Source organism: Denticeps clupeoides, chromosome 18 (assembly GCF_900700375.1).
Source record: "Denticeps clupeoides chromosome 18, fDenClu1.1, whole genome shotgun sequence".
NCBI lineage: Eukaryota > Metazoa > Chordata > Actinopteri > Clupeiformes > Denticipitidae > Denticeps > Denticeps clupeoides.
This window is the reverse complement of record NC_041724.1, coordinates 5,832,079-5,849,940: the sequence shown is the minus strand read 5'-3', so window position 1 is coordinate 5,849,940 and position 17,862 is coordinate 5,832,079. Positions and strand designations below refer to the sequence as shown.

The 17,862-nt window shown below is 41.6% G+C and overlaps 2 protein-coding genes across 2 annotated transcripts; one reads left to right on the top strand and one right to left on the bottom strand.

Annotated features, from left to right (window-relative positions):
• Nucleotides 1–1,819: 1,819 nt before the first annotated feature.
• On the top strand, nt 1,820–10,960 carry LOC114768083 (endothelin receptor type B-like). Its single transcript, XM_028960172.1, has 8 exons — nt 1,820–1,983; nt 4,694–5,169; nt 6,383–6,495; nt 6,609–6,813; nt 7,628–7,777; nt 7,864–7,997; nt 8,667–8,775; nt 9,099–10,960. The coding sequence occupies exons 2-8, from the start codon at nt 4,747–4,749 to the stop codon at nt 9,237–9,239; spliced, it is 1,275 nt and encodes a 424-aa protein (XP_028816005.1). The 5' UTR covers nt 1,820–1,983; nt 4,694–4,746; the 3' UTR covers nt 9,240–10,960.
• Nucleotides 9,543–17,578, bottom strand: polr1d (RNA polymerase I and III subunit D). Its single transcript, XM_028960174.1, has 5 exons — nt 17,492–17,578; nt 16,476–16,573; nt 15,279–15,355; nt 12,422–12,504; nt 9,543–10,870 (listed from the first exon to the last, which is right to left on the bottom strand). Exons 1-5 carry the CDS (start codon nt 17,531–17,533, stop codon nt 10,823–10,825), a joined length of 348 nt encoding a protein of 115 aa, XP_028816007.1. The 5' UTR covers nt 17,534–17,578; the 3' UTR covers nt 9,543–10,822.
• Nucleotides 17,579–17,862: the final 284 nt, after the last annotated feature.

Below are 17,862 nucleotides of genomic sequence, written 5' to 3'. Positions count from 1 at the left end.
TTATCTTTCATACGTCACACATCAAGCCAACTCCTTAGCGTTAATTGTTTTGTCCATCTGACAAAAAAGAGGTTCCTTCTTTCTGTGCATTTGACACAAATTCTTTTTGTTCTCATTGGTGCAACTAGTTGAAGTGATCATTGTTGTGGGCCACAGATGGAAAAACATTCCAGTTGGCCCGGGAGTAATTTCTTTATTTTTGGCACTTCAACAAGCTATTTAAAGATTCTTTAAGATTTATTTTTATGTCACAGACAGGCTGTCTTTGTTACAGGCCGCAGCACTAATTGAAACGCTATTAAGCCATCATGTGTTGCCGTAGGTGACGCTTGTCCTGACTAAGAGCAGACAAGGAGCATTTCTCTATGTCCAGATGTCTGTTTTCAGACCAACAAACATGCCCTAGCTCATTTAGCGTTATTACACAGCATTTATTTGAAGGTTTGAACTTAACTGCATCATTGTAATGGGAACCAATGAAACATAATAGGCCTTCAACCGTAGTGTCAATTGATGTCAACATAAAAATGACATTCAGGACTCAGTGAAAACAGGTGGTTTTGTGACAGGTGGGTCCAAAGTGTCAGATCATTTAGAAATTCTATGAAAAAAGCACAAAAAGAAAGAAAAAATAATAATAATAATAATAATGATTTACCAGAGATGGAAAAAGTACTGATTAAGTATCTTTACATTGCTTAAATTGTACTCAATAAAAAGTACCAATCTAAAAAATCTTCTTGAGTGAAAGTAAAAAATAATTTAATTTCAACTTTACTTTGAGTAAAAGTCTTTCAATGACTAGATGTTAAAAAAGACTAGTCATAAATCCAATACAGCACTAGTTTTTTTTCTTCAACTTTTAAGTGTAACATACAAACTATGTTCAGACCACCCCATAAAACATTTTTAAGCACAGTTGGCCACAAAAGTACCAAGTTGTATGGTTCAACTCAAACACTACAATAAAAAAAAACAATAAAAACAATCCAAAAACTGTGAAAATGTTCTACAGTTCCTTATTAACAATCTTTCTATAGCAAACATAAATACATTAATACAGTGGGCAGTCATCACAGGTGCCCAGAGAGCAGTGTGTGGGGAAGGTGCTTTGCTCAGTGGCACATCAGTGGCACCTTCAAACCTGCGACCTTCTGATTATGTGACCACTTCCTTAGTACTAGGCCATTACTGCCTAGTACTGTGTTAATGAACGCAGTATTAAATTGGAAGTCAAGACTTATTGTTTCTGATAAAGTTCCTCTCGACATGTATGCAGATCTTTGATCATTAACAGACATTTCCAGATACCAAAATCATTTAAAGTGGGATGGTAGTAGCCTAGTGGGTAACACACTCGCCTATGAACCAGAAGACCCAGGTTCAAACCCCACTTACTACCATTGTGTCCCTGAGCAAGACACTTAACCCTGAGTGTCTCCAGAGGGGGACCGTCCCCGTAACTACTGACTGTAAGTCGCTCTGGATAAGGGCGTCTGATAAATGTAGTAAATGTAAATGCTGTAAATGTAAATGTTTAAAACATAAACTGTATAAGTGTATTTAAATGTTTTAGATTTTTTCGGAGAACGTATATTAATGAATTTTGTCTTGCACGAACTGTTTGTTATTTATCTTGACTTATAAATGTGGGTTTGGAAGGTTGCCGGTTCGAATCCCGAGCCGCCAAGGTGCCACTGATCACTGCACCAAAGGATGATGGGTAAAAAGCCGAGCACCGCGCTGATTGGCCGCGGCGCGGGCGCGCGCCTTCGGCCGCTATAAAAGCGCTCGGGGGTCCGGCGCGGCGCGGAGTCGACGCGAGGCCGGCCAGAGAAATGACAGACCCGGGTTCCCCAGCAGAGAATCCCGGTTCGTGCGAAGCACCGTAGCAGCTGGAATATTTTACCGATCCGTGGATTATACGGGTGCAAAATACAAAAAAAAAAAAAAACGTTCCGCAGCGGCATCCCACCGTCAGCAGTAAGTAAAAGTACTTACTTTTTCTTGGAAGTTATTTAATCAAAAACCTTTTTACGGCATTTTTAAACTAAAATAGACATTAGTCACTTCAGAAGACAATGCAAGATGCTCTAATAGCCAAATCTCGAATTCGTTATTTCATTTATTAATAATGTAGTTGTGAGTTTGCATTTCGGCTGTCATTTCATACACTACATAAACATAAACTGTGAGTGTGTGTGTGTGTGTGTGTGTGTGTGTGTGTGTGTGTGTGTGTGTTTTTGTGTGTGTGTGTGTGTGTGTGTGTGCATGCGTGCGCGCTTTATACTTACATCCTTGGTGAAACATAAATATATACAAACAGATACAAATTGCATGATATACAGATCCTGTTTGCTTTTGAATTGTTAGTATTATCATGTTTAGTTTTAGAAATCATAATTACTCAGGGGTAGTTAGTTATTTATTTATAATACATATATTACTAGTTTATTACCCTTATTACAAAGGAATTAAAAATACAGTGTGTGTGTCTTTATATGTCTTCCCTTTTGCTCTCTTTTGACCCCAATTTAGTGTTAAATTGGTATAAATAAATAAATTATTGAATAATCCAGTCATTCAAATAAAATAATTCTGACCCATTGACCATTGGGGTTAAAATGATCCTGGGCTGTAGTTGATGATAATTAATGAAGATCTGTCTGTCTTTGGCCCTGTTCACCCTGCGCCCTGCTTCTGAAAACATCTCCGGTCAGAGTTCACAGCATTTAGCAGCGGCGGGATTCAGGAAATTGAGAATTGTCCCCAGGCAATATGAGTGACGGGACGTGCACTTTTCAAGATGAGCATCTTGAGAGAACCCTGCTCCGGGTCGAAAACGATTCATATGTGTATGACCAAAATGTATGACCAGAGTTAGATGTGCAGCTGGAGGCTCTCGCAGACGGTTCTCTCGCTGCCCCGAGGCCGTCTGGCCAGAAGATGATGGGCCACTTGTGAAAATGAACTTCACTGTCTGCCCCAAAAAACTACCTTTTGTTCTCCGATCCTCTTAAATATTTTGACGCTCATCAATCACCCCATTCATGCACAATGGGCCGCATGGCAGGAGAGGGCACACGTATGACTCTTGTCACCCCCCGAGAGCTGAAGGAGCTTCAGGGAACAAGCTCGCTCTGTGTCCATTCTCCTCCGTGGTAATATGATAATACGGATGAGCCCAGGGGGGACGTTTTATGACCAGTGAGAGGGCCTGTTGTTCCTAAAGCACAAAAAAATATATAGGCCGTCTTCAGTCAAGGGTCTGGACCAACACAGTTTGCTGCTTTGTCCTCCAAACTATCAGCAACCAGCGAATAGGGGAACATTTTCAAGGCGTTATTCAGTTAGCCAATCATGGTGCTTGAATTAAAGCATTGACTTGTTTTTGTAGCAGCCACGGTTGCATTGTCACTGACAATGAAGTGTATTATGAGTAAAAAAGAAAAAGATTTAATATTTTGTCCAGAAGTGAAAATAAGGCCCAGGGCTACTAATATGTCCTTGAATATAATATTTCGCACATTACCAGTTACAGTACAGGCCAAAAGTTTACATTACATTAGTAGATTCTCACTGTGGAGTTATATACTTAACAAAAAAGGTGAAATAACTGAAAACATGTTTTATATTCTAGTTTCTTTGCTCTGATTACTGCTTTGCACACTCTTGGCATTCTCTCGATGAGCTTCAAGAGGTCGTCACCTGAAATGGTTTTCCAACAGTCTCTAAGGAGTTCCCAGAGGTGTTTAGCACTTGTTGGTCCCTTTGCCTTCACTCTGCGGTCCAGCTCACCCCAAACCATCTCGACTGGGTTCAGGTCCGGTGACTGTGGAGGCCGGGTCTCCACTTTTTGTTAAGTACATAACTCCACATGTGTTCATTCATAGTTTTGATGCCTTCGGTGAGAATCTACCAATGTAAATGGTCATGAAAATAAAGAAAACACATTGAATGAGAAGGTGTGTCCAAACTTTTAGCCTGTACTGTATGTTGTACGTTTTACATGTAGATGATATTTAAACTGTAAATATTCTGGAATATTCTAAATATTCTAAATACTTGTAATTACAGTTTATGCCTACAATGGACGTATAGCTCAAGGAACGAGAAAATCTAACACTAACACACGCACATGCACACACACTGCACAAAATAAAATAAAACATTTTCTTCGTCTTGCACTTAACAATTTACGAGCATGTTCCTTCCTGACAAGGATCATGGCTCTTAGTTTTGTAAACTCAAAATCTATAGAAACCGAACGGGAATTGCTGGTGTCTTCCTCTTGTTAGTCGCTTTGGATAAAAGCGTCTGCTAAGTAAAGTAAAGTAAAGTAAGATCTACATTAATGTCATTACTTTTTAGACATTTGACATGCATTCACATATTCCAGGGAAAATTGGGAGGCTGGGATGCAGACAAACGATTCGAATATTTCTGTGTCTGTAGTTTTTTTAAACATTGAAAAAGATCAAAAGGTCACTTTTTTTGAAGACTGTATGTATAATAAGAGAAATGGCCTTGTTTTGGTAAAGCTGTGTGTGGCCTCTGCTGAAGACAACATCTGCTTAACATCTCGGCCTGATGAAGGAAAATTCTGGCCTAGAAGCTCATTCTTAAATAAACCTTTTTTAATGCTCGAGACCAAGTTTCCACTGGACCTCCACTGACGTGTTGCTTTCCCCAGGTGACCAGGACAAGAGGAAGTCTTAAAGGGAAGTGTGGATCCTGGAGAAGAAGATGAAGACCACGGCGATGATGTTCTTGTTAATTGTGGGCTCATGTTGCGGACGTTCGCGCTTAAGTCGGGATTCTCTGCGTCCAAACCTCGCAGACGGGCCTAGCGATGGGACGGAAGCTGCTGCCTCGGTTGGAGGAAACGCCTCCATTCCTGCTGACCGTCCCAGCGGCCCGCAAGGACCCCCAAGGGTCTCCAACCCCCCAATGTGCATTAAGCCCACGGAGATCAAGAATGCCTTCAAGTACATCAACACCGTGGTGTCCTGCATCATCTTTGTGGTGGGGATCATTGGGAACTCCACCCTGCTGCGCATCATCTACAAGAACAAGTGCATGCGGAACGGGCCCAACGTGCTGATTGGTTCGCTGGCGCTCGGGGACCTGCTGTACATCCTCATCGCCATACCCATCAACGTGTTCAAGGTGAGCGATCTGGGCCTTCTCTGTGGCTGATGCATGGTCGGGGTGGCTGGAGAACTGGGTTAACTCCTCAGAAAGTGATCTCGTGTAAACCGCTGCTAATCTTACATCAGTTGTTTTGCTCAGAGACTCTTTGGAAATCCGTCCCAGACGGAGCTTTTTCGCTCAGTCTAAATACCAGGGGCATGAATCCAAACACACGTTGCAGGGGTGGCCGATAAGCAGCTGAGTGGAAGCTGGTTAATGAAAACAGACAGACATGTATTTCATATGTTTGTGTCCTGTGACTTGTGAAGGCCCAGGGCCACGAACTGAGAGTGCGCACTGTTACCGTCAATCTGCAGAAAATAATGCATGTAAAATATTTTCGCTTTGAAAACGAGCAAGGGACCATCAACAAACTACGGCAAAAATCTTGATTTTTGTTCATTCCATCATGTTCATTTGTTCATTTGATTTTTGCCCCGCCGTGGGAACGTGCACACCCTGGTTCATGAGGCGTGGTCTGTGTAGTAAATGCTGCTCTCGTGGCTGAGGTACAGGGCAGCCTGGAGGAACGGGAACAGGAGGGCCAGAGCCAGAGGCCTGTCCAGATAACGGATTTGTCTATTATCTCCTGGACTGGCTTAGTCACAGTCTGCTGCATGGGCTGTTGTATGGGCACCGGGGGACCTCCGTTCCACCCCTCGCTCTGACAGAGACAAATTATACTCTCTGTCATAAAGCACTAACTACAACTACCGAACTACATGCCGTTCAGTCGTAGGAAGGAGAGAGGCTATCAGAAATACAAATGGCATTATTAGATAATTCAATTGTCTGTCTAATAAGAGAAAGTCAAATAAATTTAAGATGCAATTGGATGTGCAAGACACTTTTTAAAAAATCAGATTTGCTACTTGAGTTGGAATTTTGGGATTGTGGGAATGGCAATTTGAGCCAAAAGTCATTACTGTTGAATTTAATGATATGCTTAGAACTGTAGAACTGTTCTTATTTTCCTGGGTAAATCTTGATGGAATATGTTTCTTTAATTAGTCCAAAAACCTCAGATGTGAAATGTGAAAACTGTGTCATATGTAATGTAATTAATGTAATACATCAAATGTAATTAAAATGAAGTATTTAAGAATTTAATAATGAAGTAAGTAGCTGTTGTGATAAATACTTACTGTGGTAAGTTACTAATTGTTTGCATTTGTTCTTTTGTGTATAGCTGCTGGCCAAGGACTGGCCATTTGGAGTTTATATCTGCAAGCTGATGCCCTTTATTCAGAAAGCATCGGTGGGCATCACCGTGCTCAGCCTCTGTGCCCTTAGCATTGACCGGTGAGTGAACGCATGACCAAAATGCAAATGTTCGTGCTAAAAGATGCATTCATTCAATAAGGATGTACTTGCACAGTGAATAAACCGTAAATGCCAAAAATGTTGCTCCTCAGGTACCACGCAGTGACATCATGGAGCCGGGTGAAGGGAATGGGCATCCCGGTGTGGAAGGCGGTGGAGGTGACTCTCATCTGGGTGGTGGCGGTGGTGCTGGCCGTTCCTGAGGTGCTGGCATTCGACATGATGGAGACTCCGTACCGCGGGAACAAGATAAGGGTGTGCCTGCTTCATCCGCAGCAGAGCACCCGCTTCATGCAGGTGAGTGCACTTTTAGAGATGAATTACATTTTAAACACCTTGTTTAGAATGACAACCTTAAACTCTCCACCATGTATTTATGTTTTCAAAATATGAATAACCCATGCAGCTGATTAAATGAGGATGTATTGATTTTGTGCAGATCAGTTCATGTTTTGATTTAACCAACCTATACAATCATGGATCAAACACAATTTTTCACCTATATATTCTCTAAAAATTTATTCCAAGAGCTTTATTATAAACAGGGTTGGGATATATGCTGAATGCATTGCCATAGGTTTATTCAGTAATGTATTCAAAATACATTACAAAAACGTTTTTTTTTTTGCAGCATAAATGTGAGAAAAATCATCTAATCACTAAAAATCATCAAAAATCATCTAATCACTAATTAAGAAATATTTATAACAGATTTTAATCACAGAATAGATTCTTTTAAAAACTATAGTGACTATAGTGTAATGCTGAGGACTAATATGTAATGTAATTTTTCTGTAATTTTCCGTAATACATGATTCTGTGGACAGAAATTTGAAGAAGTCACTCAGCGCACTCCATGTTGCCATGCTTTGAACTGTTGTGTGAGATCTTCTGGAATGTTTAAATGAGGTTTGCTTTAATGGCCATTACAGCAGGACTATGATTCCTCTTTGGGGTAAACAAGATATTTTTAGCAACTTTTTTAATTCTGCAAGTTTGCAGACGACGCCATGTGCACATGGTCCCGACCACAGGAGAGATTCTTCGAGCTGCTAAAGCCTTGATAAAAGGATCAGTAATGTTCAATGGCAGTGTTCCTCTGCCTCTCCAGTTCTACCAGGAGGTTAAGGACTGGTGGCTCTTTGGATTCTACTTCTGCCTGCCGCTCGCCTGCACTGGTATCTTCTACACGCTGATGACGTGTGAGATGCTGAGCCGGAAGAAGGGCATGCGCATCGCCCTGAACGACCACATGAAGCAGGTACTGATCGCCGCCACTTCCAGATGTTCCTACATTGTTGCGCGGCGTCGATGATCCAAACCGAAGGCTGTCGAATCCTCTTTCAGCGCCGGGAGGTGGCCAAAACCGTGTTCTGCCTGGTGGTGATCTTTGCTCTTTGCTGGTTACCTCTCCACCTCAGTCGTATTCTGAAGAAGACCATCTACGACCCATACGATCCTCACCGCTGTGAGCTGCTCAGGTACATTGGATCTACGTTTCTTCTTCCGAAGCCCAAATTTTCTTTTTACCAGCTACAGAACATGGCAAAGCTTTGCTCCTCATGTCTGTGAAGATTCTCAGATTCTTTGGTCCTCATTAGATTAGATTAGATTCAACTTTATTGTCATTACACATGTACAAGTACAGGGCAACGAAATGCAGTAGACCTCATGGTCATAGACTCATAGACCTCATGGTCTTCATTGATAAACTTTTCTAAAATATACTTAACCCAGTAGCTCTGCAGTTCAACCGTTTTGCACTTTTTCTGGGCCCCTCAGCTGTTCTGAGACCAGTTTTGTATTTTAAGCTTTTGATAAAACATTGGTCAAAGGTTGAGCTCCTTGCCATGTTTAGTCTATCTGGACTGTGGTAATTTTTTTTGCAGCCTCAGGTGGAATTTTTTTGCGTCTGAATTTAGACTGAAAATGAAATAAGTTCTTCACTCCTGGCTGCCGAGTATATACAGTATAGGTTACATACGGTGATTTGTAAAGTAAAGTAAGCATGCTGACATGGGAACGCCAAACAGCGGTGATTACGGAAGCACCGACAGGGCAGGCTATGGCACACGCAGGAAGCCCGACGTCCATCTCGGCCTTTTCCTTCCTGCTCACCTCTGACTCCCCTCTCCCCTCTGTTCCGCCAGCTTCCTGCTGGTCTTGGATTACATCGGCATCAACATGGCCTCGCTCAATTCCTGCATCAACCCCGTGGCACTTTACTTTGTCAGCCAAAAGTTCAAAAACTGTTTTCAGGTACGTTCTGCTGTTCTATGTGTTTACAGTAACAGAATAATTACATAGTTCACTTTTTTTCATTTCTTAATTCTCAATTATCTTGTTTTTGTCTACATGCCTTGAGTGAAGCAAATCATGTTTCATGGGTATAATGACATTAATGTTTGACCTTGGTTTTTATCCTATTCTCATCACAAAAAAAAACCCCAAAAGGACTTTTTTAAAAACCTTTTGTCAAATAACAATATAAGCATTATAATAATCATTATTATGACATGGATGTTTTTTTCATGGTTTATAGCAGCAGGGTGTAATTGTCCATAATTTACCTCCCCCCACAGTCCTGCTTGTGCTGTTGGTGCAGAAGGGACATCAGCCCGATGGATGAGAGAGGGTCCGTTGTGCGCTGGAAGGGCTCATGTCACGGTAACGGCCTGGACCGGACCAGCTCGCGCTCCAGCCAGAAGTTTAGCTCCTCCTGAAGAAGCAGGCCTACGGGACGGTGCCCCGCCCCAACCCAGATATATACAGACCCTTTCCCTGCAAATGAGGTAACTCGACACAGAACCACTTCCCTCTGCAGCTTTGGACAGCCCACCGGGCGGAAATAAACAAATTAAAGAAGAGCGGCAAACTGACAAGCCACCAAGCAGAAACCACTGGGGACAGGAATGCAAGGACATGAAGGATTTTTTTTTTTTTTTTTTTATTGAGCCCATGATCTTCAAGTGTTGAGTCTGGACAACTCTGAACGAGGACAAGCACATGGCAATGTGCTGCAAAAAAAAAAACCTGTACAGACCACTGGGCAGAGGGGGCCAATTCTGTACATAGAAGCATATAATCCATATGAACTAAATATTATTATAATGGAGCTTGTATTATATACTAGTCCTCAACTAAAGGTCTGTTAGGTTCATTTTAGAGGTTCATTATATTAATTATCCATCAGTTATATCAAAAATTGTACAAGGCAAACATGGAGAAAATGCCTTATGTATATGTGTGTGGGTGAATATACACACACATATAATATGTATGTATGTATGTTTTACATGTATATATATGTAAATATGTATGTATACACACACCCCTATAGCTCTGGGGGAAATGAAGACCATTTATTTGCTGAAATTGGTTAAATTTAAAACTAAATAACCAAAGCTTTAGCTGCTAATAAATAATACAAGCATAACCATTTCACTTAGGAAGGGGAGGGCAGGGTTAACAGTCAAAACAAGATGAAATATGAAGTCCTGAAACTTTTCCATCTTTGGCGAGATTTGGTTGGGCTCAGCAAGTTAAGTTTTCGAAAAAAAAAAATGTTCCTTCCCCAGAGCTGTATATATATTTTTTTCTCTGACTGTTCATTTGAATCACAACATATTTTTCCACTGAACTACCTTATTTTTCTATAGTTCATGATTTATCATCTGTCTTTTGGGTTAGTCATGTTACAACCATTAATATAATAATTTGTGTTTTTGAGTATTAACAAAAGCTTTTATATCAAAGTGTTGACAAACACAGCAATAAATGGCCTATTATTTCATCGCAAAAACAAAATGAAGGTGGCCGTTTATTAACCTGCATGCTTGTTATGAGAGATGAGAGTTGGTTGTGCCCACCAGCAGCATGGGTCCAGGTGGCGTCTGCGGCGGCCGCATTCCTGCAATAATGAAAGTCGTCGTACCGATTATGCTCGGTGGGCGCAGCGGTGAAGGAGATTCCTCCAGTCAAAGGGCTGGTTTCATAACTCTGCCAAGCATCGTCGGAAGCGGCACTCAATTATGCAATCTTTCAAGCAACGTCATTTGCAAATTTGCAAGTTCAACAGACTCAGCTGGTTCATGTTTAACGAATAAAGTTAATTTTAAAAATTCATTACGAAGAGAAATGTGACCAAAAAAAGTTGTACAAAAAAACCCCCCAAAAAAACTGTACAAAAAGTGTCCTGTGATCCGCTCGGCCTTTGTTTTGCCTGAAAGCGAATCGCAGCCCTTCACACGTGTTTCATGTGACCGGTGCCATGTTGGTCACACACAGAACGTTCTGGACTTTTTTTTCACTGCATCGGCCCCTGCGGCTGGTCCTTGCAGTCCATCACCTTGGCCTAGAAGGAACAGTAACAAAGCACTGGTTATGCTATTAGTACTGTTACATTTACATTATAATGATCATTTTTAAAAAAACATTCAACCTTGATGTGTGTGCGTGTGTGAGATGTATATATATAATTTCTGGGCGTGAGCAGGTCCAGGCTTCCTGCTGGAAGTGCAGCTCTGCTTTATTTGACAAGTACCTCCGGACGACCCCATGAGAAAAACCCACCACTCCCTCTCTACTTCCTTCCTTCACTCTGTCCTGCCTGTATTCCTTTCTCTTTCGTTCTTTTCCTCAAAAAAATTATACTCTGCACAGATTCAGCAACTGTTCATAATTTGGGGGGGGTAAGCAGAAAGTGAACACCACACACTTCAATCAAAAACTGGAATGAAATCCAACATTTTGGACCAGTTATCGAAATGAAATGTCTCAATTTACTCATGTGGAAATTTTACATGGTGACAATGCAGACACAAAACAAAAAGATCCTTAATAACCATTTCACGTCCCCCTCACAGCTGCAGTTGTTCTCCTCCCCAGTCTCCCCAGGCCGTTCCCACCACGTTCTCAAGGCCCTTATTCAGGTTTAGTAAAATGTTCTGTAGGACAATTAGGACAAATGATGCCCTGTTCAACGTCCTTATGCACAGGTCATCCTCATGTCACATGCTCACGTAATGCTACCCGCAGTCCACAGGGTCTCAACCCTACAAGCACGCCTGTACTGTTTACTACACTGAAAAAAATAATCAGGTCCATGTGATTTGGTTAGTTAGGATAGTCCTAAATCCTTTGCATTATTTCAAACATACAAATTAAGTAAAATCAGCTTGATTTATTTTTAAGTAACAAATGACTTAAGTTGATCAAATGTGATTTGGCATTGAATCCAAATTAAACATGCTACTCAAATCATTTATTACTTCATACCATACATATTAAGTTAATTCAGCTTGGACATGCATAAATATGTATGGACAGCATATGATATGTATGTATGGTATGATATGTGTGGACAGCAGGATTTGTTTTTTTCTCCACTGTACTATTCCGTGCATTTAGTTACTAAGAGGAATTATAATTTCTCTTAAGCTTTGACACACAAAACCCTAAATTTGAAACAGAACAGCTGAAAATAGCAATTTTTTCATGTCTTCAGGTGAAGTTTTACTTCATGGAAGAACCCAGAGGTGCTAGAGTTTTTGTCAAACAAGTGAACCCAGTTTCCACGTCGCTCACCAGCATCTGACATTGTTTTTCTGTTGGACTTGAACTGCAGGTGTGAGACGTTCACATATCTGATTGTCTCAAGAGTCTTTGTTGTGGACCCTCCAGATAAAGAAGGACCTCGTCCTTCCTCTCATCCCATTCAGGATGTACAGATCACAAGACGTGGGGTGGTGGTGGTGGTGGGGGTCTGTTTGTTCTGTCCTTTCGTGCCTCTTGCTCTCCAGAACAGGAAAGGGAAGGAGGTACATGGCGAGGGGCGAGGGCGGCGTCCAAAACGACCAGGAAACGCAAGAGCGAGAAAAGAAGGGTGGAGGGAAACAAGCCTCACCTCAAAGGTGGTGCGGACATGCTGAGCGGCATCCTGCAGGTCTTTCAGGCCCTTTCTCAGAAGATCCGTCGCAGGCACACCGCCTGCACAAACAGGAGAACCCAGAGATTAGAACACGAACACACACACACACACACACACACACACACACACACACACACACACACACACAGAGCCTCTTTCAGGATAAGGTCAAGGAGGACTTTCACATGATCTGACTGCCTGTGGTGCTGTGAACAATCATCATAGCCAGGCCACAGGTTCCTAACCCTGAGAAAGGTCAATACACATCAGTGTCCCTAACTGACCCTTCGCCAAGTCCCGCCCTCCTTAGTTACTGTTGCTACGTCTGTTATGCCTTCACAGCAGATGTGTCAAGCCTAGGACGTCAAGTTTATTCTCTCGAAGGTCATCAGAGGGGTGGATGTTAATATCTGCAGGATGCATTAGAGGGGCAGACTTGAAATGCAATTTGGCAGCAGGATGTGATTTCACAGGTTGGGGAGTCAGAGACCCGATGTTTTGGGAGTTAAGGTGACAATACACAGGGCAACTAATCAATAACCACATCATTCTGTTAGTAATTAGTAACACTAATAATGAACACAATGATAATCACTTCACTTTCACTTTGACACGAGAAGCAGTCACCCGATTTGCAGCTTGCATTCTGATTGGATGATCTCAAAACGCCCCCTATAACTATCAATCCTGTTCAGTTACAAGTGATGTTGTCTGGCATCAATATGATGCCCTGCGCACCATCAACAGCTTTGGGCACATTAACTTAATTCTTACCTTTAATTTCAACAAGTGAAAGTCACATCTGTATCTGTTGTATCTGCTCATTTTGAACTCGCCATTGCAGTGTCTCTCCTGTGCGTGCATTTTTATTTCATGGAAACAACAACCAGAGCCATTATTATTAGTCATTTTTCACTAATAATGAAAATTAATATCTTTTGGCAACCACAAGCTATTTCTGACCCTTCAAATGCGTTATTTAAAGACTGCCATGGTACCTTTAACATCTCCGGTGATAAGTGTAAGTTTAAGGGAACATAATAAAATATTTTACACAGCGGGCTGAAAAATGTATTAGCCAGTTCAGTACTTTTAAAGCAATGACTGCTCCACACCATTAAATAACACAGCACCAGCCAAAATCCTGCTGAGGTCTTATCTTCAGCCAAATCCATGTCCAAATACAACCAACCAAAAAGGAAACTGCACGGTGAAGACAAACTGGGATTTCTGAGGGGGAAAAGAAAATCAATAAAATGTCAAGCATGTCCAGCCACCAACTGCCCTTCGATCGCACACAGAATCCTCGCTGTAGGCGTATTCCATTTTCTTAAAATTTTTGATTAAAAAGTCTCAGCAGAGAGAAAGATTCATTCCGTAGCACACTATGGATCACACAGGTCCTTCAAAGTAACCTTCACCGAAATTGGACTTTCCTGAAGGACAACGGACAATTTGTTCTGACAGCTGAGCAGAGGGTTAAACGGAATTAAACTTCACACTGATGTTTTATCTAATTGGTCTGTATTTCACAGGATCCATTGGACGCCGGATTAAAGCCAACAGGGGCTGATGTCGATAGACCCTCCTCGTGACCCAGGTCCCAGAAAACAATTTGATGCCTTTGTCTGCTGCTCTGTAGGTCGCCCAGGACTGTACTCAATGGCAGACTGTTTCATTGGTCATCTGATGTAGGCAATAACTTCTTTCTCACGGAGATGTAACAAGTAAACCTGTTTACACAACAGAAACGCATTTTTTTTTGTCCAGACCAGATGATTTGTCATTTGTCTTATTCTGAATAAAGGCTGGTCCTTTCTTATTTGATTTTACTTAACATTCACATTATGCTACATAATATTTGCTTGCATTTTCAGTTTGTTTACTTTTTTCAATCCTAGTTCCACTTTTATTATACTTTCTAATTTTAACATCTTTTTATATATATATATATATATATATATATATATATGTGTATGTATGTATGTATATATATGCGCGCATGCATTCCACTGCGAGTTGTAATGGTATACCTATGCATTAATAAAAATTAATCTTGAATTGAATTTTAGTATAAAAAAAAACTGGCCCCCGTCCAAACCACAAGGTGCCATCATCTGAATCATCTGGAACTCGTGGTGAAAACCAGAAGAAGAAAACCAGAGAGCCAGCAAGTCCATGGCCCACATTTTCAATTAATTTGAAAAGAACACACTGCTGCATTTTAATTGCAGGTGGTAGTAGGGTGGTAGTGGGTGGTGGTGGTGGTAGTAGTCTAGTGGGTAACACGCTCGCCTATGAACCAGAAGGCCCAGGTTCAAATCCTGCTTACTACCATTGTGTCCCTGAGCAAGACACTTAACCCTAAGTTGCTCCAGGGGGGGGACTGTCCCTGTAACTACTGATTGTAAGTCGCTCTGGATAAGGGCATCTGATAAATTCCCTAAATGTAATTGTTAAAAAATGTCCAAGTGTCTATTTCCAAAAAAAATTGAGGAAATTGCAGGTGACTAGAACAAATTCAGAAAAATAAGGTTTGTGATTAAAAAGCTAGTTTTGATGCACATTGCTGTTTTGTTGTATGAGAAACAGTGGCTATAAACCACAAGCTGTTATGTGCTAAAACCTTGCTTACGAAAGTTAGATTTTTCTCAGATCTTATTTCATAAGTGACAGTAAAATGTTTACTTATATCTTTCACTGCTAACAAATAACATTCAAGAAAGATCCATAAATCAACTATAATTATGCACAAATTTAAATATACTTTTAAAAAGAGACCATCATGTTGGTGGGTCGCCGATCTGGCAAAGAGCATGAACCTTCCACAGACCTCGTGACTGGATGCGGAAGTTGATCTTGGTCTCAGAGGGATGCGGTATGCTGTATCCACAAAACTCCACCTGCGGACTGCAGAAAACAAAATGACTTCCCCCCCCATATTCATTTGCTGCTGTTTTTCATTTACAGGCATATTTTAGCATGTTTTTATTAGCCAGGCAGTATGGGCTTGGATAAAGGAAACGTAATTTGCAAGCGCTCACTCTTCTGTGACATATTCAGGCAACTCGTAACCAATTTTCGAGTTAATGTCAGCAGGAACCCTCCAGATAGAGAACAGCAACTACCGAAGCCTAACAACACAAAACGACAAAGTACACAGGACTCCGCAAGCAAACTCATATCATTATATTCCTGCCAACACACACATTCCAGCCTAATTCTACATCTGAAGTCTCTTTCCAAAGTTCAGCCTTGATTTTCAGCCTCAGTCCCACAATGACGCGCCGGTTCGGTGTCTGTAGATTTAAATGCTTATGAGGAGGAGAGAGGCGGGACGAGGAGGGCGGCCTATAGAAGTTGAGCGTTCACCAACCACAATGTTTGGCGCAGACTGGAAGTCGTGTAATCTTTCCCCTTATGATGACATAAGCGAACAAATCCCAGACCCGACCGTCTGAACGGTGAGGTAGAATGACCGAAGCTCTCTTTACACCTATCACCATTTCTAGCCACTGCAGGACCATAGACAGGCTGGGGGAACCCGTATTAATATTAAATAATCTCACAAAGTGAAATTTTCATGTCAAAGAAAGTGACAGTTTTATTGTAACCATTAACGCTGTTTTTATTCATTTATGCATCTGTGTTTTGTAGATGTAATTCATATGTTTTGTAAAATGATCAGCTGCCAGCAGGCATGTTCAGTCTGTGCCTCGCAAATAAACGTAAAATGGCATAAACAACACATCTATAAGTGTCTAACTAGGACAATATGACAGGACATCGAGTGAAATGCCTCTGATTGTCCAAACTGGAACACACACACTTGTAAACAAACATAAAATAAAGTAAAGAGCTAAACAGATGATGACTGCATGGGTGCAGGCCAAACAGAAAACTGGCACAAGACGACTTCCTTCTCCCTCACACCGAATAACTGCAGGTTCAGGCTCTCCAGCTGAAGGACTGCGGTAATAACAGTGTTACGACCTCGCGGGTCGGGGCGGGGGAAGAGGTGACGGCTTACTTCTTCATGACCATGTATCGCAGGGAGTTCCCTAAAGTGTGGTCTTCCTCGTGCAAAACGAACGTCACGCAGCCTTCATCCGCCCCATCCGCCTGCACCTGGGAGGAAACGGGACCAAAACTTATTTTGCTTTCTCACACGCCAATTCCAGATTTAGAAAGCTCCGCAGGAAGCGTCCAGCACGCACGGGGTTCCTGCCACTGCGTGCGTAATCCAGCATCTGAGCGTGTCAAAACAGCATTAGGGGATGCAGACCACGACAAAACATTACAAGTCACGACAAAGTTCGTAAAATTTAAACCGATCGATCGACGAAAAGTGACTCAAACAAGCTATTCACATATTAGAAAGTGAGAATTTTTTTTTTTTTTTTCGCAATAAATGTAGATGTATTGTCTGTTTTAGATGTATTGTCTGTTTTAAACAGATTTTTTTTTTTTACTTTATCTTGTGTCTTTGAAGTTGCAATTGTCAGGACGTCCTTTCATTCTGTGAGGCTAAAGTCTGAACAAAATCCACGAAATTATGGAATGACCGTAAAACTGCACGATAAGCCTGATTAACCTACTGCCTGTAATAGGACTTTACCTTAAATGCTGTCTATGAGCATATTTCAGAAATGTGCTCAAATGTAGAAACTGTTCAATTCGTAAATGATCATTGTGTCCATCATAACACGGTTATTTACGTCGCAGATACTGCCCTCCATCGGACGGAAAGAAGTGTTGCAAAACGCAAAACCTAATCAGATGAGAGCCTGCATTACATTTTCAAATGACGAACATGCATGAGACAATGTGTTTTAATAATGAGAATTGCAATCTTTAATCTTTAATATCATTGTCGATTCTTATATAATTACGAGAGCTGAGATGCATAATACCAGCACGTTCTCAGCAGGGCCGGACAATATGAATTGAAAAACAAAAACATTCTGTCCATAGTAGCTGGCCACCACAAAGGACGCGTCCTGCCCAGTTAACACATACGGACACATACATTAGAATTCGATTTACCATTTCCAGTACAGGTTTCGTCTCCGTTTCTTTCCGTGCCATGCCGTTCGCGGCTGCCGCAACGCTGCCTGCTGCAGAGTATTCCAATGTCGCAGAAATATGACGCAACGCAACGAGCTGCCGGGAAATGTAGTTCATAGAGGAGAGCGCGCGTCTTTCTGGTTTGTTCCCCTTGTTCAGGGTAACAGTTGGGAGCTCAGTGATGAAGGATTATAGGCTTCGGTGGACCCCATTGTGACATACGCTGACTGCACAGGCCTAAATGCGTGAACGCAATAATCTCTCATCATGTGTGGCGGTATTTATTGGCAATTTGACTGGAGATGAGGTTGACTGGAGTTCTGATGGGATGATTGTAGTATACACTGTGG

Coding starts and splice junctions, on each gene's coding strand:
- LOC114768083 (XM_028960172.1), top strand. CDS start 4,747: ATGAAGACCACGGCGATGATGTTCTTGTTAATTGTGGGCTCATGTTGC. Junction 5,170..6,382: donor TACCCATCAACGTGTTCAAG/GTGAGCGATCTG, acceptor TTTTGTGTATAG/CTGCTGGCCAAGGACTGGCC. Junction 7,998..8,666: donor CACCGCTGTGAGCTGCTCAG/GTACATTGGATC, acceptor CTGTTCCGCCAG/CTTCCTGCTGGTCTTGGATT.
- polr1d (XM_028960174.1), bottom strand. CDS start 17,533: ATGGCACGGAAAGAAACGGAGACGAAACCTGTACTGGAAATG. Junction 16,574..17,491: donor CGAAACCTGTACTGGAAATG/GTAAATCGAATT, acceptor GTTTCCTCCCAG/GTGCAGGCGGATGGGGCGGA. Junction 12,505..15,278: donor CTTCCGCATCCAGTCACGAG/GTCTGTGGAAGG, acceptor CTGTTTGTGCAG/GCGGTGTGCCTGCGACGGAT.